Below are 17,495 nucleotides of genomic sequence, written 5' to 3'. Positions count from 1 at the left end.
TTTTGCATGACATGGGCATTTTACCGTTAAAAGTCTTCATTTTTCTTGAATTGTTATTTTATCACCACTTCAGATGACTCTCTTTCATGTTTTCCTTAAAACACACCTTACTGGAAATATCAATTATCACCAGCCAGAAAATGAATGCATTTTAACCAGTTCTGGACTGGAAGGGCTTGCACCTTTAATGATCCAGGCCATTTTTTGCGATTCGGCACTGCGTTTTTTTAATGGACAATTGCGCGGTCGTAGATAAATAGAAATTTATTTTGGTGGTATTTAATCGCCTCTGCGATTTTTAATTTTTTTGGGCTATAAACAAAAAAAAACGACAATTGTGAAAAAAAAACAATATTTTTCACATTCTGCTATATAAAAAAAATTAAAATCGAAATGTATTATCCTTTTAGGCCAATTTGTATTCTGCTACATATTTTGGTAAAAAAAAATATCGCAAAAAGCATATTTTGATTTGTTTGCGCAAAAGTTATCGCGTCTACAAACTAGTGGAAAAATTTATGTGATTTTTACTAGTAATGGCGGCAATCTCTGATTTTTAGCGGGATTTCAGCAGACAGATCGAACCCCTAGCTGACATTTTTGACACTTTTGGGGGGACCAGTGACATTACTACAGTAATCCGTGCTAAAAATATGCACTGTTACTGTAATAATGACACTGGCAGGAAAGGGGTTAACCCAGGAACAATCAAAGGGTTAATTGTGAGCCTAGGGGAGTGTTTTCTAACTGTGGGGGGGAGGGGCTTGTGAAATGATCATAGAGACCTGTGATCCTATATAGAAGGATCACAGGCGCTCTGTGATAATTTCAGAGAGAACAACGGTCAGCTGTGTTTACAACAGCTGACCGTCATTCTCGCTCAGCGGGGAATGATCACGGGTGCCCAGGGGCAATCACGGCAGCCGGTCCCGTGGATCGGCATCCCCGCTGCAACGATTTAAAGAAAAAAAAAATGATTAAAAATAGTAAATATATGGGAATTATTTCTAAATATTGGAGGGGCTATTGAAGCCAACAAATGTCTGTTTAATTTGACACTAGATAAAATATGCTTATGGCCTACTTAGCAAACAGTCAAGGGTGAGTCTGTAGCATTTTTAAATAAATACATATGAAAAATATCTTCATAGGAAAGGAATAAAAGTAAAGACTGAGCAGTCTTTGCTTGAACCATTTTCTTAAAATATAGATGGAAAAAAACGATATACTGCCTGAAACTTGTCTTTACTTAGTTAGATTCCTATCAAATATATCAGTCTTAGCCAAATACATGTTAGTCGTGATATCTATGGTAGTATCCCTCATGGTGTCGATAATCATCCTGATAGCCATCTTCATATCCCTGGTGAGGGTAACCATGGTAACCATATCCTCCATATTCATCTTCCGGGCATCGCATTCCCAGTGACTGTTGAATAGCCATTTCCTGTCGTCTGAGCTGCATAGAGTCAATTAGATCATAGACAATTGCCATGGACCACATGGGTGAAGGGTACCAAGATTTTACATTGCCATCTTTGCCAACCAGGAGCATGGAGAAATATTCAGGACTGACTTGAAAGTAATTTCTTATATCTTTCACCAAGTTAGAGGAAAGATCTTCTCTATCGACACTGGAGCTTCCTGTGATGGTCATAAATAGTTACATGTTATCAATCTGATTAAGAGTAAGGTTAAAGTAGATTTTTCAGTAACAAGTCTGCGTTAATAAAGCCCTGATATGTCCCAATATATTGAAATAGGATGTATAAAAAAAGCTGTACCTTTTATCGCTAAAGGCGATTTCACACCTAAGCAATGCAGCACATTTGTTGTTGCTAATTTTGGCATATTTGTCATGCAATAGCATAGGGCAGCCCATTCACTATAGCAGAGAAGCTGATATGTGTTAAACAAGTGTAAGCACAGCTAAGAACTGCACAGGCACCAGAAGTCACATGATTCATCTGGGGCCCCTCAGTCCAGAACAGAGATGCTGACCCTAGATAATGTTTGAACAAAAATGATGCCATCCATTTATTGTGGGCATTAAATATTTTTTGACCAAATATATATTTCATTAATATTTCATAAAATACATGAATTACAAACAAAAAAACGTACAAATTATCATAAAAATATATAATTGCTATTGGTACAATAAACTGAAGCCTGTAGTGAACTGAGAATTACATTTCCCCAAAATAAAAGGTAGATAATGAATATTAATAAAAATATCATGTTTTATATATAAATTGATCCCAAGCAGTGGGTAACCGAAGCACATGAAGGGATAGCTGATTCTACACTCTGAATGTTATAATGTTTTTTAAGGTTATAAAGAAATGGGAGAGGGAAGAAACAGTAGAGGTCCATGCCATTAAGGTCCTAGTTTTTCCTATTATCCTCATGCATCAAGTGAACATTAAAAATGATTATGCCACAGTTACAAAAATTCTTTAGGCCTATTTCCTTGCTTAAAAATAATGGATTCATCTTGGGCTCCTTTCACACGGCCGCTCCGTGTGAAAGGTCCGCTGCGGGACTTTTTTGTTTTTTTTTCCACGGAGCGGATGACATTTCTGTCATCCGCTCTGTGTGCCCGCATATCATCCCATCCGTTTGCGGATGATATGCGGACATAATGTAAGTATATGGTACTGCGGATGTCAGTGGATGACACCGCTGACATCCGATTTTCCTTCCTTTCCGTTTTTTACACGGAAGGAAAAATGGGGTTCTGTTCCATTTGTAAAAACGGAACAGAACTGACAGGAGGAAAATCGGTTGTCAGCGGATGGTATTCCGCTGACACCCGCAGTGCCATTCACTTACATTATGTCCGCAAATCATCCGCAAACGGATTGGATGATTTGCGGACACACGGAGCAGCCGTGTGAAAGGACCCTTGGTCTAGGAGATGGAATATAACATTCAAAATATTTATAAATTGCCAATATAGAAAATTTAAACTTTATAAATAGGCCATCAGCATCCAATAAATCAGTGATGGCGAACCTTGGCACCCCAGATGTTTTGGAACTACATTTCCCATAAAGCTAAACTACACTGCAGAATGCATGAGCATCATGGGAAATGTAGTTCCAAAACATCTGGGGTGCCAAGGTTCACCATCACTGCTATAAATCATCTTTTAATTTCTTACCGTTGATCGGGTAGAGTTCCAAAACACCACCTCCTTCAACACCAATTCCAACCATTTTCAAAATGGCCATGTGTCGTAGTCCTAAAAAAAAAACAGTTGATTTTAGTAAAAAACAGAGAGATTTTTTTTATCACATAGTTCCCATACGGCTAGTGATTTTCCATGATTAATAACATGATACAAAGTTTTTATTCCATTAGTACATATTACACATATGCAGGATAAATCAAAATAATTTCAATGACTTAAGCAAAGTAGTTCCCCCCTCAAGGTAGTCCCCCTTATGTTCCACTTCCACTGCACAAAAAAAGGGTGCTGCATAGCTATGATTAAGCACCAAGAATGGTGTGAAACGCATTAGCTGTATTGTATGCTGTACCTCTTTCCCTTGCTTGCTGTATTGACTATCGTTGTATGTTCTTTGAATTCAATAAAGGTGATTTTATTGGAGTGCGGCCATCCAGACATTTCTTCACATCAAATCTCAATTAATAAAATATAATTAAAGGAGAAGCATGGCCAAAGCTTTTTGGCCCTACCTGGCCTATGGATCACAGGAGTACAGTTCGTTCTGCACTCCTGTAATGGATTCTGTGTAAAAGAGTCTATTGTCTACTGTTCTTTTACATTGTTCTTCTGCAGTTTATGATGTAGGATGTTATATATCCCTGTATCTGCTTTGGGAACAGATATATTGTATGCAAATGCAAGAATCTATCTGATTGTTCTTGCATATCGCTTTTATGCAGTTTATCCTAATATGTGGTATAGCAGCGCTACAAAATAGCTTGATATGCCCCATACCTGTCCCCTCAAACTATCCTGTCTGCTAGAAAGAAAAATAGCAGCCAGGGCGTTGGTGCATTGCACACCCCTAGATTTTTTTTTCTGGTATAGCCTTTCCTGACTTTTTCTTGTAGTGACTTATGCCTCGTACACACGCAACGATTGATGGCCGACCGATCGGCCGTCTTTTGTCCAGTGTTGTTGTGTTGGTTGAAATGTGCTCTAGACTGCACACAAATTTCTTGGCCAACAAAAATCTACTTCAGAAGTGATGTCATGTGCTGGTTTACTTTCCGTGTGTTTTTTCTTCTCTGAGCATGCCCAGTCTTGCTCATCAGATTTTTGTCTGCCGAAATCTGTACTGACTGACGGAAAATCGGCCGTTGTGTTGACGGCCAACAAAAATTTTATAGCCTGCACACCAGATTTTTTTCGGACGAAAAGTCGGAGTCGGTTGTCGGAAGCATCATACTAACAAGCCGAAAATCGGCCGATCGGACGTTGGCCGAAAATTCACGGCCAATTATCGATGCGTGTGTGGGGCTTTAGAAGACCGTGTCAGATGAAGTATGGATAATCCTTGTACTCTTTTATGGGCAAAAAGTCCTTTTCTGTTGCTGTAGTAAGCACTTTATGCAAGACTCCTCGTATGATACTCCCAGTCAACAGTGATCTTAAACACCAAGATCTGATCTTCCACCTCCAAGTACCAACGCATGGCCAAGTTACCAAAGAACAATTTAGCATTTACTAACATAGAATTTATCAATAGTCATCATAGAGCTTATCTAGTCACCTTTTTGTAAAATGCTCAGACAAAAACATAATTTTTAGGACTATGTGGCAAGTAGCTTTTGGTCACATTAAGAGTGTCAGAGGAAGCTATGCTTTAGCTATTGCAGAACTCTGCTGCATGGCTTTCCTGGGCTCGATAGTCCATACAGTAAATCTTGGCTTCTGATTAAAATTCATCCCAGGTTCATAAGACAGAAGGAATAGCAATTCCTTCCCTACTATCAAACCCATTCAATGACTGAAAACAGCCTTTGCCGAACTTAAGAGAGTTGTTAAGGTGTCAAAGTACAAAATAGACAAGTGGATCAAATATACCATGTGGTCAGGTTTAGCTTTAGGAAGTAGGTCCTGCAATCGGTAGCCCCACACCAGTAGATTATTTTTTGCTTATGCTCGCATGTATTGTCCTGGAAGATGATTAGGGAAAACAGTTACCTGGTTACTCAATTTTCATATATCTTCCAGGACAGCAGGAAATTCTCCCCCCCCTCATTATTTTAGTGACTTAAAAACATTTTTTTATAAGTTCTGCTGTTTGCCTTTCTTTCTACTATATTAATACAGCAGTGAGTTAGAACTTGTTCTTTTAGTCCATGTTTCCTGTTTTAGGGGGGCAGAGCCACACTCTTTCATGTATTTTGTTCCAGGTATTTACAGTATTTAGCCCCAACATCTTACATACAATAAAGATATATCATCAATTCACATCAGTCCCTACAATTTTCATACATACAAGATGCATGAAGACAGGAGCCAACTGACCTACCAGCATGGAAACACACACAAGCACAGAACAAACTCCATGAGGATAGTGTCATGGCGGGATTCAAACCACTAGCCAGAAGTGCTAACCACTAAGTCACCATGCTAACCTGGAGTTATTTTTTTCTTTAACTTTTTTTTTAACTTATAGTCTTTTAAAGCGACCTGATTTGCAACTGTCTTTTCTTCCAAAATATAGTAAGATGGAAAAATATGCACTGTATAAAATGTGGTTTAAATGCCATTTTTCAGATCTCATTATCTTGTAATATCGTTCTTCTAAGAGCCGCATGTAGTGTCTGAAAATGACATTGTGCGTTAGTGTGGTATAAACGTTACTGGATCATTGCCTCCTTACACTTCTCATCCTGCTGCTACTCTGAACAAAAAGCTACCCATTGATCCTGTAATTGTGAATCAGGAAATGACACAAAAAAAAAGGCAAAACAAATTTCAACAATTTAACTGCAATGATTGCCATATAGTGACAAAGCTGTAGCCACCCACAACTAAAATTGCCTTTAGTTGTTAAAATTGGGTGCCACATGACGTTTCCTTTTTTTATGTAGTCAGGAATGTAAACTACTACACACATATCCATCCTAACCTGTTTCCGGTGGAATATGTGGTCCAAACCTAATGAATGAAAGCAGGTAATGTGGACCACATTTAGAAATGGGACCATGATCAATTGTCTTTGAGCCAGCTAAAGCTAATGTAGGATTTTTAATTCACTAAGGAAATCGTTTCAACAACAGTAAAGATCCATTGATAGGAATCTGTCATGAAACAAAATATCTGTGAGGGAAGCCTCAGAATGCAGCGGATATTTTCTAATGCCACTGACTAGTTATCTCACAGAGATACTGGATAAATTCATCTCTCTTTTTGGGACCAGGTTTATTGTCTGGTGGACATAATATGGCAGCTTACATTTCAGACCTCCCACACAGAAATAGAGTTTTTGACAGTTTCTCTTTAAAGCTCATTCACCGCTTTCACACCCTTCCTGCCCAGGCCAATTTTCAGCTCTCAGCGCTGTCACACTTTGAATGCCAATTACTCAGTCATGCAGCACCCTACCCAAATAATGATGATCACTGTATAAGCAATACTTTTTACTTTGTGAATGGCACCCATTAATGTGCCATTGTGTACTATTGTAATAGCTGTGATTGGCTACAACTATCACATGGTACAGGTGGGCTGTGATTGTGTAATTGGTCTTGTCTCGTGTGATCACTGTAAACAATCAAAGAGACCATAAAAGTACAATATGACTGAAAGCTTGTGTACAACTGTAGTAATGGGGTATATGGCGCAATATGTGTTGTACATAAATGTCTATGCAGAACAGCAAAATGTTAATAGAGTACAATCGGAGCCTTTAGGGTAACTTTCCACTGATTTCAATGCACCAGATGCAGCACCTCTGAAGAGACTGAAGTATCTCAGGGCAAACAGATAAGAAGAACAGCAGTGCACAATCTGAGTGTAGTATATTAACAGATTTATTGTGGTGAAAAGACAAATGGCAACTCACATTGTGACAGTTAAAATCAGGCTCATCACATAGTAAGGGCTTCGGATTGACAGTCTCACAGCAACAGGGAACTTCAGACCAAGATAGAAGTACTGAGTGGGTAAATACACCCGAAGGACCAAGAGAACACAACAGGGGCACCAAACTAAGTGCAGCATTATTAGTACTGAGAAATACTTTTAAATTAGTAACTCACATGGGAAAAAGAAATGGCACTTTTTGTATGTAAGCCATGAGCAGTGGGCCTATGTATCTGGGATGGGTAGCCTCTTCCTAAAACTTGCACGCTGGAAAGGACTCCTGACATCAGGCTGAATAACAGCTTAGATGAGGAAGTGAAAACCAACAAGATGGCGGGAGCTTCTTGTGGGATGCAGAGCAGACCAGAATTGATTGAGTCTCATGGCTATCTATCTCTTTTAGGCTTGTACCCATGCATGTTATGATTTATGACTAATTTTTGCTTAAATATTCCTCAAAATACCTTTTTCTTTGGATAAAACTGCAGTTTTCCCTCACACACAAGTACTCTGTGCTGGTATAGCTAAGACACATTCTTTGGCACAGGCTTTTATTGCAAAGAAGGAGAGGGATGTGCTTTAGCAGGCCTGTTGCAAAATAGAGCTGAAATCGGCTCAGTGGGTGACCCTGTATGCCACATCCTGCCCTACGTCCCTCAATTGAATGTAGGACCCTGGCCTGTATGTCACATCCTGCCCCTACATCCCTCAATTGAATGTAGGACCCTGTATGTCACATCCTGCCCCTACATCCCTCAATTGAATGTAGGACCCTGTATGCCACATCCTGCCCTACATCCCTCAATTGAATGTAGGACTCTGTATGCCACATCCTGCCCTACATCCCTCAATTGAATATAGGAGCCTATGGATCACAGGAGTACAGTTCGTTCTGCACTCCTGTAATGGATTCTGTGTAAAAGAGTCTATTGTGCCTGTGTAGCATGAATGGAGGAATTTGCAAGCTTAGCTTTGGCACCTACTCCCCCACACCTTGCTGTGGTTCCTCCTGCAAGTTCATGCATCCTTGTGTCCTGTAGTGGTGATAGGGACCAATGGAACCATAGCAATAAACCTGATAAAAGTTCCACCCTTTTTCTACTATACCAAACAAACGTTTTCTGTTTATTTTTGTGATAAAAGTTCCACCCTTTTTCTAATATACCAAACTCATTTTTTTGTTTCTTTTTGTGCTTTTTTTTTTTAATGAATGTTTGTATCCCTCTGTGGGAGCAATTGGCCATTCCCAATTGACATGGGGAATGTAAGTGAGGGCAAATCTTCTTAATGGGGACAAAAGCAATAAAAACCTTTCTCATGTTATCCAAACAAAGTGAGTATTTGCACATCAAACCAATCAGATTATTTATTTTATTTTCCAGGGGCTAAAAAAAAAAAAAATCAAAAATGATTGGTCACTATTGGCCACTTTTTCACATTTTCTCACATTTACATTTTTACCAAAAACAGCCCCCATATTGTAAAATTCGGTTTCTGTGTAATCTTTTTATATAGTGTTGATGTTTAGTGCAGCCATTAGGTGGAGATGTTGCCTTTGTTTAAAAGTAATGATTAGAAGCCAGGTCTTCCATGCGTGTTTACTGGATATTCAGGGATTATCAATCCCTATAAAAACTATCATCTATTAATTATGTCTTGGACATCCGAATTGAAAAGGAACTGATCCGTTAATTTTTTAACACATTGTTGTGGATATGTGTTTTATGTTTTTTTTGTATTGTCTATTTTAGATGAATGGAATAAACTTTAGGAATTTTAACCACTTAAGCCCCGGAAGATTTTACCCCCATTCCGACCAGGGGGTATTTTACGACTCGGCACTGCGTGACTTTAACTGACAATTGTGCGGTCATGCAATGTGGTACCCAAACGAAATTTACGTCCTTTTTTTCCCACAAACAGAGCTTTCTTTTGGTGGTATTTGATCACCTCTGCGCTTTTTATTTTTTGCGATATTAATAAAAAAAGAGCGAAAATTTTGCAAAAAAATGACATTTTCAACTTTGTCTTTTAAAAAATATCCAATATACTCAATTTATGTATTTTTTTTTGGCCAAAATATATTTAGCTACATGTCTTTGACAAAAAAAAATTCAATGAGCGTATTTTTATTGGTTTGCGCAAAAGTTATAGCGTCTACAAACTATGGTGTAAATACAGAAATTTACGCAGCTTTAATTTTTGACTGCCTATCTCATTTCATGAAGTGCTAAAATGGCAGGGCAGTACAAAACCCCCCCAAACTACCACTTTTTGGAAAGTAGACATCCTAAGGAATGTTCTGAGAGGCATGTTGAGCTCATTGAATATTTCATTTTTTTGTCACAGGTGTTTGAAAAATGACTAAAAATTTTTTTTTTTTTTTTTTTTTTACACAAAGTTGTCATTGAAATGATATATTGCTCACACATGCCATGGGTATATGTGTAATTACACCCCAAAATATATTCTGCTGCTTCTCCTGAGTACAGGGATACCACATATGTGGGACTTTTTGGGAGCCTAGCTGTGTACGGGACCACAAAAACAAATCCCCACCATCAGAATTTCAAAGGGCGTACATTTTTCATTGCATTTTCTCACTACCTCTAACGGTTTAGGAGGCCCTGAAATGTCAAGATACCACAAAACCCCCCCAAATGACCCCATTTTGGAAAGTAGACACCCCAAGCTGTTTGCTAAGAGGCATGGTGAGTCCATGGAATATTTTATATTTTACCACAAGTTTTGGGAATATTACTATTTTTTTTTTTTATTTTTTTTTTTTACACAACGTTGTCACTAAAAGATAAAATTCTCACACATGACATGGGTATATGTGGAATTACCCCCCAAAATACATTCTGCCACTTCTCCTGAGTATGGGGATGCCCCATGTGTGAGACTTTTTGGGAGCCTAGCTGTGTACAGGACCGCGAAAACCAATCAACACTCCCAGGTTTTCTAATGGCGTAAATTGTGCATGTCACCTCTGCACTACCTGTCACAGTTTCGGAGGCCCTAAAATTCCAAGATAGCACAAACCCCCCCCAAATGACCCCATTTTGGAAAGTAGACACCCCAAGCTATTTGCTGAGAGGCATGGTGAGTCCATGGAATATTTTATATTCTGCCACAAGTTCCGGGAAATACATATATATATATATTTTTTTTTTTTTTTTTCACAAAGTTGTCAGTAAATGAAATATTGCTCACACATGCCATGGGTATATGTGAAATGACACCCCAAAATACATTCTGCTGCTTCTCCTGAGTACAGGGATACCCCATGTGTGAGACTTTTTTGCAGTCTAGCCGAGTACAGGTCCCCGAAAACCAGTCCCCGCTTTCAGGCTTTCCAAGGGCGTAAATTGTTGATTTCACTCCTGACTACCTATCACAGTTTCGGAGGCCCTAAAATTCCAAGATAGCACAAAACCCCCCCAAATGACCCCATTTTGGAAAGTAGACACCCCAAGCTATTTGCTGAGAGGCATGGTGAGTCCATGGAATATTTTATATTTTGCCACAAGTTCCGGGAAATATATATATATATATATATTTTTTTTTTTTTTCACAAAGTTGTCAGTAAATGAAATATTGCTCACACATGCCATGGGTATATGTGAAATGACACCCCAAAATACATTCTGCTGCTTCTCCTGAGTACAGGGATACCCCATGTGTGAGACTTTTTTGCAGTCTAGCCGAGTACAGGTCCCCGAAAACCAGTCCCCACTTTCAGGCTTTCCAAGGGCGTAAATTGTTGATTTCACTCCTGACTACCTATCACAGTTTCGGAGGCCCTAAAATTCCAAGATAGCACAAAACCCCCCCAAATGACCCCATTTTGGAAAGTAGACACCCCAAGCTATTTGCTGAGAGGCATGGTGAGTCCATGGAATATTTTATATTTTGCCACAAGTTCCGGGAAATATATATATATATATATATTTTTTTTTTTTTTTTTTACACAAAGTTGTCAGTAAATGATATATTGCTCACACATGCCATGGGTATATGTGAACTGACACCCCAAAATACATTCTGCTGCTTCTCCTGAGTATAGGGATACCCCATGTGTGAGACTTTTTTGCAGTCTAGCCGAGTACAGGACCCCGAAAACCAATCATCGCCTTCAGGCTTTCCAAGGGCGTAAATTGTTGATTTCACTCCTGACTACCTATCACAGTTTTGGAGGCCATGAAATGCCAAGACAGCACAACCCCCCCCCAAATGACCCCTTTTCGGAAAGTAGACACCCTGAGCTATTTGCAGAGAGGCATGTTGAGTGTTTTGCAGATCTCACTTTTTGTCACAAAGTTTTGGAAATTGAAAAAAGAGGAAAAAAAATGCATTTTCCTGTTTTTTCTTCATTTTCCAAAAAAAATTAGAGCTGCAAAATACTCACCATGCCTCTCAGCAAATAGATTGGAGTGTCTACTTTGCAAAATGGGGTCATTTGGGGGGGGTTTGTGCAATCTTGGCTTTTTATGGACTTCAAAACTGTGATAGGTAGTAAGGAGTGAGATCAACAATTTACGCCCTTAGAAAGCCTAAAGGTGCGCATTGGTTTTCCGGGTCCTGTACGCGGCTAGACTGGCAAAAAGTCTCACACATGGGGTATCATTGTACTCAGGAGAAGCAGCAGAATGTATTTTGGGGTGTCATTTCACATATACCCATGGCCTGTGTGAGCAATATATCATTTACTGACAACTTTGTGTAAAAAAATAAAAAAAAATAAAAAAAATTTTTTTCCTCGAAACTTGTGGCAAAATATAAACTATTCCATGGACTCACCATACTTCTCAGCCAGTAGCTTGGAGTGTCTACTTTGCAAAATGGGGTCATTTGGGGGGGTTTTGTGCCATCTTGAAATTTCAGGGCCTCTGAAACTGTGACAGGTAGTCAGGGGTAAAATCAGCAATTTACGCCATTAGAAAACCTGAAGATGTGGATTGGTTTTCGGGGGCGCGTACACAGCTAGGCTCCCAAAAAGTCTCACACATGTGGTATCCCTGTACTCAGGAGAAGCAAAAGAATGTATTTTGGGGTGTCATTTCACATATTCCCATGGCATGCATGAGCAATATATCATTTAGTGACAACTTTCTGTAAAAAAACAACAAAAAAAAAAAAAATAATAATTTTCCCGAAACTTGTGGCAAAATATAAAATACTCCATGGACTCACCATGCCTCTCAGAAAAAAGCTTTGGGTGTCTACTTTTCAAAAAGGGGTCATTAGGGGGGTGTTTGAACAGTTCCGGCATTTTATACTCAATCTTATCCACACATCACCCACTCTTCTAACCACTTGAAAACCAAGCCTTTTCTGTGCCTTTTTGTTTACATGAAAAAATATTTTTTTTTTACTAGAAAATTACTTTGAACCCCCAAACATTATATATTTTTTTAAAGCAGAGGCCCTATAGAATAAAATGGTGGATGTTGCAAATTTTTTTGTCACACGGTATTTGCGCACAGATTTTCCAAACGCAATTTTTGCGAAAAAAATACATTTTTTTTAATTTATTGCACAAATACACTATATAATTCCAATTTTTTTGGTAAAATTTAAAAGATGATCTTATGCCGAGTTCATAGACACCTAACATGACATGCTTTAAAAATTGCGCATGCCTGCGCAGCGACAAAAACGTATGTACATTTTTGAAAACCTTTAAAAGTCTCTACAGGTTACCACTTTAGACTTACAGAGGAGGTCTACTGCAAGAATTACTGCACTCGATCTGGTGATCGCGGCGATACCTCACATGCATGCTGCAATTGTGGTTTACATATGACACTAGACCACCGCTTGCGTGCGCCATTGCGCGCAAGCACCGGGGGTAAGGGGGGGGGCTCAATTTTTTTTTTTTTTTTTTTTTTTTCTTTTGCTTTTTTATGTTATTTTGACACCTTTCCTTTAATTTTTTTTTTTTTTTAAATCATTTTTATTGTTATCATAGTGAATTTAAATATCCCCTATGATAGCAATCTGTAGTGACAGGTACTCTTTTTAAAAAAAATTGGGGTCTTTTAGACTCTAGATCTCTCCTCTGACCTTAACGCATCTGACCACACCAAAATTGGTGTGATAAAATACTTTCCCAATTTCCCAATGGCCCTGTTTATTTCTGGCGAAACAGAAGTCATAAAATGCTCGTAGCCTCCGGCATCTTAGGCCATAGAGATGATTGGAGCCATTCTCATCTCCAATTAGCTCTATGGTTAGATAATTGAACCACCGGCTGCACTCTCGGGTTAACCGGTGGGACAGGAGAGCCAGAGAAAAACCATGGAAGGCTGCGGAAGGCGGCGGTGGGGGGGGGGGGAGGCCCCTCCCACTGCATGTAAAAGCAGTCTAGCGGCCAATTACCTGCTAGAATTGCTTTTACATGTAAGCCGACCGCTGGCTGTAAAAAACGATACCAAGATGATGCCTAAATCTGCAGGCATCATCCTGGTATAACCACTCAAAGTCCAGCAACGTACCAGTACATTGCTGGTCCTTGTTTGGCATATAGGTTTTTTTTTTTTTCATGCAGCCTGTGGGCTGAACGGAAAAAAAGAGAACCTATCAGAAATCAGCACAGGAATAATGCGTAGTATTACTCATCATTAACCGCCCAAACAACCACCCACTGAATTTAATGATGGGTATACACGACACTATCCACGTATACCAAAATAGGATTTTAACTGCAGTGCTGAAATCAGAAAATCACCACAGCTGCTATCAGCAAAGGTATCCATATATGCTGAGCGCAAACGCTGTTTGTGTCAGAATATATAAAATCAATGCGTGGTAGCCGACGAGGGACCTGCAAGAGAAACAGGTCACAAAAGAATGAAAAAACAAACAAAGGACATTGAAAAAAAGTATAGTAGGAAGGAGTAGAAGGACATATAAAATGACTGACAACAACAGTTTTTGGATTTTCATCATTAACCGCCCAAACAACCACCCACTGAATTTAATGATGGGTATACACGGCGCTATCCACGTATACCAAAATAGGATTTTAACTGCAGTGCTGAAATCAGAAAATCACCACAGCTGCTATCAGCAAAGGTATCCATATATGCTGAGCGCAAACGCTGTTTGTGTCAGAATATATAAAATCAATGCGTGGTAGCCGACGAGGGACCTGCAAGAGAAACAGGTCACAAAAGAATGAAAAAACAAACAAAGGACATTGAAAAAAAGTATAGTAGGAAGGAGTAGAAGGACATATAAAATGACTGACAACAACAGTTTTTGGATTTTCATCATTAACCGCCCAAACAACCACCCACTGAATTTAATGATGGGTATACACGGCGCTATCCACGTATACCAAAATAGGATTTTAACTGCAGTGCTGAAATCAGAAAATCACCACAGCTGCTATCAGCAAAGGTATCCATATATGCTGAGCGCAAACGCTGTTTGTGTCAGAATATATAAAATCAATGCGTGGTAGCCGACGAGGGACCTGCAAGAGAAACAGGTCACAAAAGAATGAAAAAACAAACAAAGGACATTGAAAAAAAGTATAGTAGGAAGGAGTAGAAGGACATATAAAATTACTGACACCACAACAGTTTTTGGATCCTTTTATTTTTCTTTCTAACTGTTCCTTTACTTCTTGATTTGGGAGGGACTGCGATCATCTGCGATCTTCTCTTCCAGCTTGGGTCTCTCAAAATGTCGATGGACATCCAACATCCTTCGAGACCCTGTGTTTATGTGCCCTACACTGTGTCGTGCTGTACCCTACGCTAATAATCCACTAGTGTATGGTAGCGCTCGAAACATTCCCCGATGCAGAGACCAGGTTGGTCAGGACATTTGGGACAATAATAACGGGTGTCACGCCTAAATCCGCGCTTGCTACAGACACGACATCTTCTTTGGGGCCATCTTTGGGTAGGGGTACTCGGGAGGACATGTGAAAAATGCCTCTCATGCAGCCGGCTCACTGCATCTGGAAGGGGAAGTTGGGCAGGCATGCCTCCTGGGTACAGGTAGGCAAGGATGATCTCTTCCTGGAATTCCCGGAAAGATCCAGTTCGTCCTGACGCCCTGTATAGGACAAAGGCGTTCAGCATAGCCAATTGGTATAGGTAAACAGACACTTTTTTGTACCAGCGTCTGGCTTTACGGGCAACTAAATACGGCGCCAAAAGCTGGTCGTTAAGGTCCACCCCTCCCATGTTAAGGTTATATTCGTGGACACAGAGGGGTTTCTCCACAACGCCAGTTGCCGTAGGAATTTGGATCGTCGTGTCTGGGTGAAGGGAGGACAGAACATAAACATCCCGTGTATCCTTCCACTTCACCGCAAGTAATTTGTCCGTTTTCAAGCAGGCTCTCGCCCCCCGACTAAGACGGGAATCTACAAGCCGTTGGGGGAAGCCCCGGCGATTAGGTCGCACGGTGCCACATGCGCCAATTTGTAAATCAAGAAGGTGACTAAATAGTGGCACGCTTGTATAAAAGTTGTCCACGTACAAATGGTACCCCTTTCCGGATAAGGGTGACACCAAGTCCCAAACGATCTTACCGCTGCTCCCTATGTAGTCTGGGCAGTTGGGGGGCTCCACACAGCTATCTTTTCCCTCATAGACCCGGAAACTAACTGTATAGCCTGTGGCCCTGTCACACAATTTATACAGTTTGACCCCGTACTTGGCACGCTTGCTGGGGAGGTACTGTTTCATAGCAAGGCGGCCAGTAAATTTAATCAGGGACTCGTCAACGCAGACAACTTGTTCGGGGGTAAACAAGGCTGCAAACCGCTGATTGAAGTGGTCTATGAGGGGCCGAATTTTGTGGAGCCGATCGTATGCAGGGTCTCCCCGAGGACGACAGAGTTCATTGTCGCTGAAATGCATAAATCGCAGAATTTGCTCGTATCTCGTCCTGGACATAGAGGCAGAGTACATGCGCATATGGTGAATTGGGCTAGTGGACCAATATACTCGCAATTCACTCTGTTTAGTTATGCCCATGTGGAGGGAAAGGCCCAGAAAGATCTTAAATTCGGAAACCGTTATAGGTTTCCAGCCGAATTGTCTGGCAAGGTGTGAATTTGGGTTGGCGGCGATGAACTGTTGTGCATACAAATTTGATTGATCCACAATAGATCTGTAAAGATCTTCCGTGAAGAACAGCTCAAAAAAGTTCAGGGGCGTAAAACCAGCTGTCTCCACGTGGATTCCAGGTTGGGCGGTGAATGGGGGAAGTACTGGCGCTGTAGTATCGGTGGGTTGCCAATTAGGAAATGCCAGCGCATCAGGGAGGGCACTATGGGCTCTACGGGCCTGTCTTCGAATACGCGGTGGCTGCGGGCCACTACTTGTGCTAGCCACCGCACCAGCTTCAACTGCACTTAGGGGACTCGCCACGTCACCAGGTCTTACTGCAGTGCTGGTTGTACTAGGTCCAGGTTGTACTAGGCCGCTGGCGCTTGCCAGGTCGCCAGAAGGATGAGCGGCACTAGTACCCACACTCTGCTCCATACGAGCACCCTGCGATTCCTGCATCACAACAACTTCAGAATGGGGTCGGGTACGCCTGGGTCTAACAGGGACCCATCTGTCGTCGGAGCTATCTGTCAGGGAGCCGCTGCCGTCATCAGGTTCATATACTGACACTAATTCGGTCATTGTAGCTTCCCCTTCGCTATCAGATGACTCGGTCAGCATATAACTGAGAAGCTCTTCATCCCTGTACGAACGTTTGGTCATTTTGGCAACTAAATTTACTCGTACAGTGATGCGACTCACAGGTAATAAAAGCACCTGGTTGTCGAAGACTATTTCAAGCGCTACAAAAAAAACTGCTAATGCTAGCAGGGATCAGGCCTGACTCTGCTAACACAGTGGTTTTGTGTCTTGTGTTTTTTTGCAAGTGACAGTAATCTATTGATTACTACACTTGCCTGGGTGAAAGGGTTAAACGCAGGTGCTGGCCGGAATCAGTACTGATCGTGCAAACACCGCGTTTTGGGAACCCTAAACTATGGGGGCGCTAGTATAGTTCTGATCAGATCAGATATTGATCTGTTCAAACACTATACTAGAAATGGAAGTGTAGGTGCGTGCGTGCGTGCGTGCGTGCGTGTGTGGCAATCAAGGGGTTACTTCTAAACTATGCGCTGGGGATCTGGGGGGGGTGGCGGGGACCCTAAACCTCCTTTGGGAAAGAAACTAGCTAGCTAGCGCAACCTCAAGTCACAATGACACCAATACAAAATACAGTAAAAACAGTATATTATGTGTGTATTAGTGCTAATGTGACAGAGGGTGTAGGGGTTAACGGGATGTGATCAGGGGGGGATCAGGGGTTTAAATCTTTATTGGAAGGGACTGGCGGGTATCCTAAGGATAAAAGGAACGGTGGCAAGCGCTAAACCTGGTCACAAGTCACA

At 40.8% G+C, this 17,495-nt stretch overlaps 1 protein-coding gene across 1 annotated transcript in view; it reads right to left on the bottom strand.

Moving 5' to 3' along the window:
* Positions 1-1,238: 1,238 nt before the first annotated feature.
* The window catches only part of CCDC80 (coiled-coil domain containing 80), a 219,726-nt gene continuing 203,469 nt past the window's right edge, over positions 1,239-17,495 (bottom strand). The window contains exons 7-8 of the mRNA XM_082245975.1: positions 3,167-3,247; positions 1,239-1,644 (exon numbers count right to left, since the gene is read on the bottom strand). Coding sequence (XP_082102101.1) covers positions 1,295-1,644; positions 3,167-3,247 — 431 coding nt within the window. The 3' untranslated portion in view covers positions 1,239-1,294. The remainder of the gene's footprint in view (positions 1,645-3,166; positions 3,248-17,495) is intronic.

Source organism: Pelophylax lessonae, assembly GCF_965119305.1.
Source record: "Pelophylax lessonae genome assembly, chromosome: 2".
NCBI classification, from domain to species: Eukaryota; Metazoa; Chordata; class Amphibia; order Anura; family Ranidae; genus Pelophylax; species Pelophylax lessonae.
This window is presented reverse-complemented; position numbering and strand designations above follow the sequence as displayed.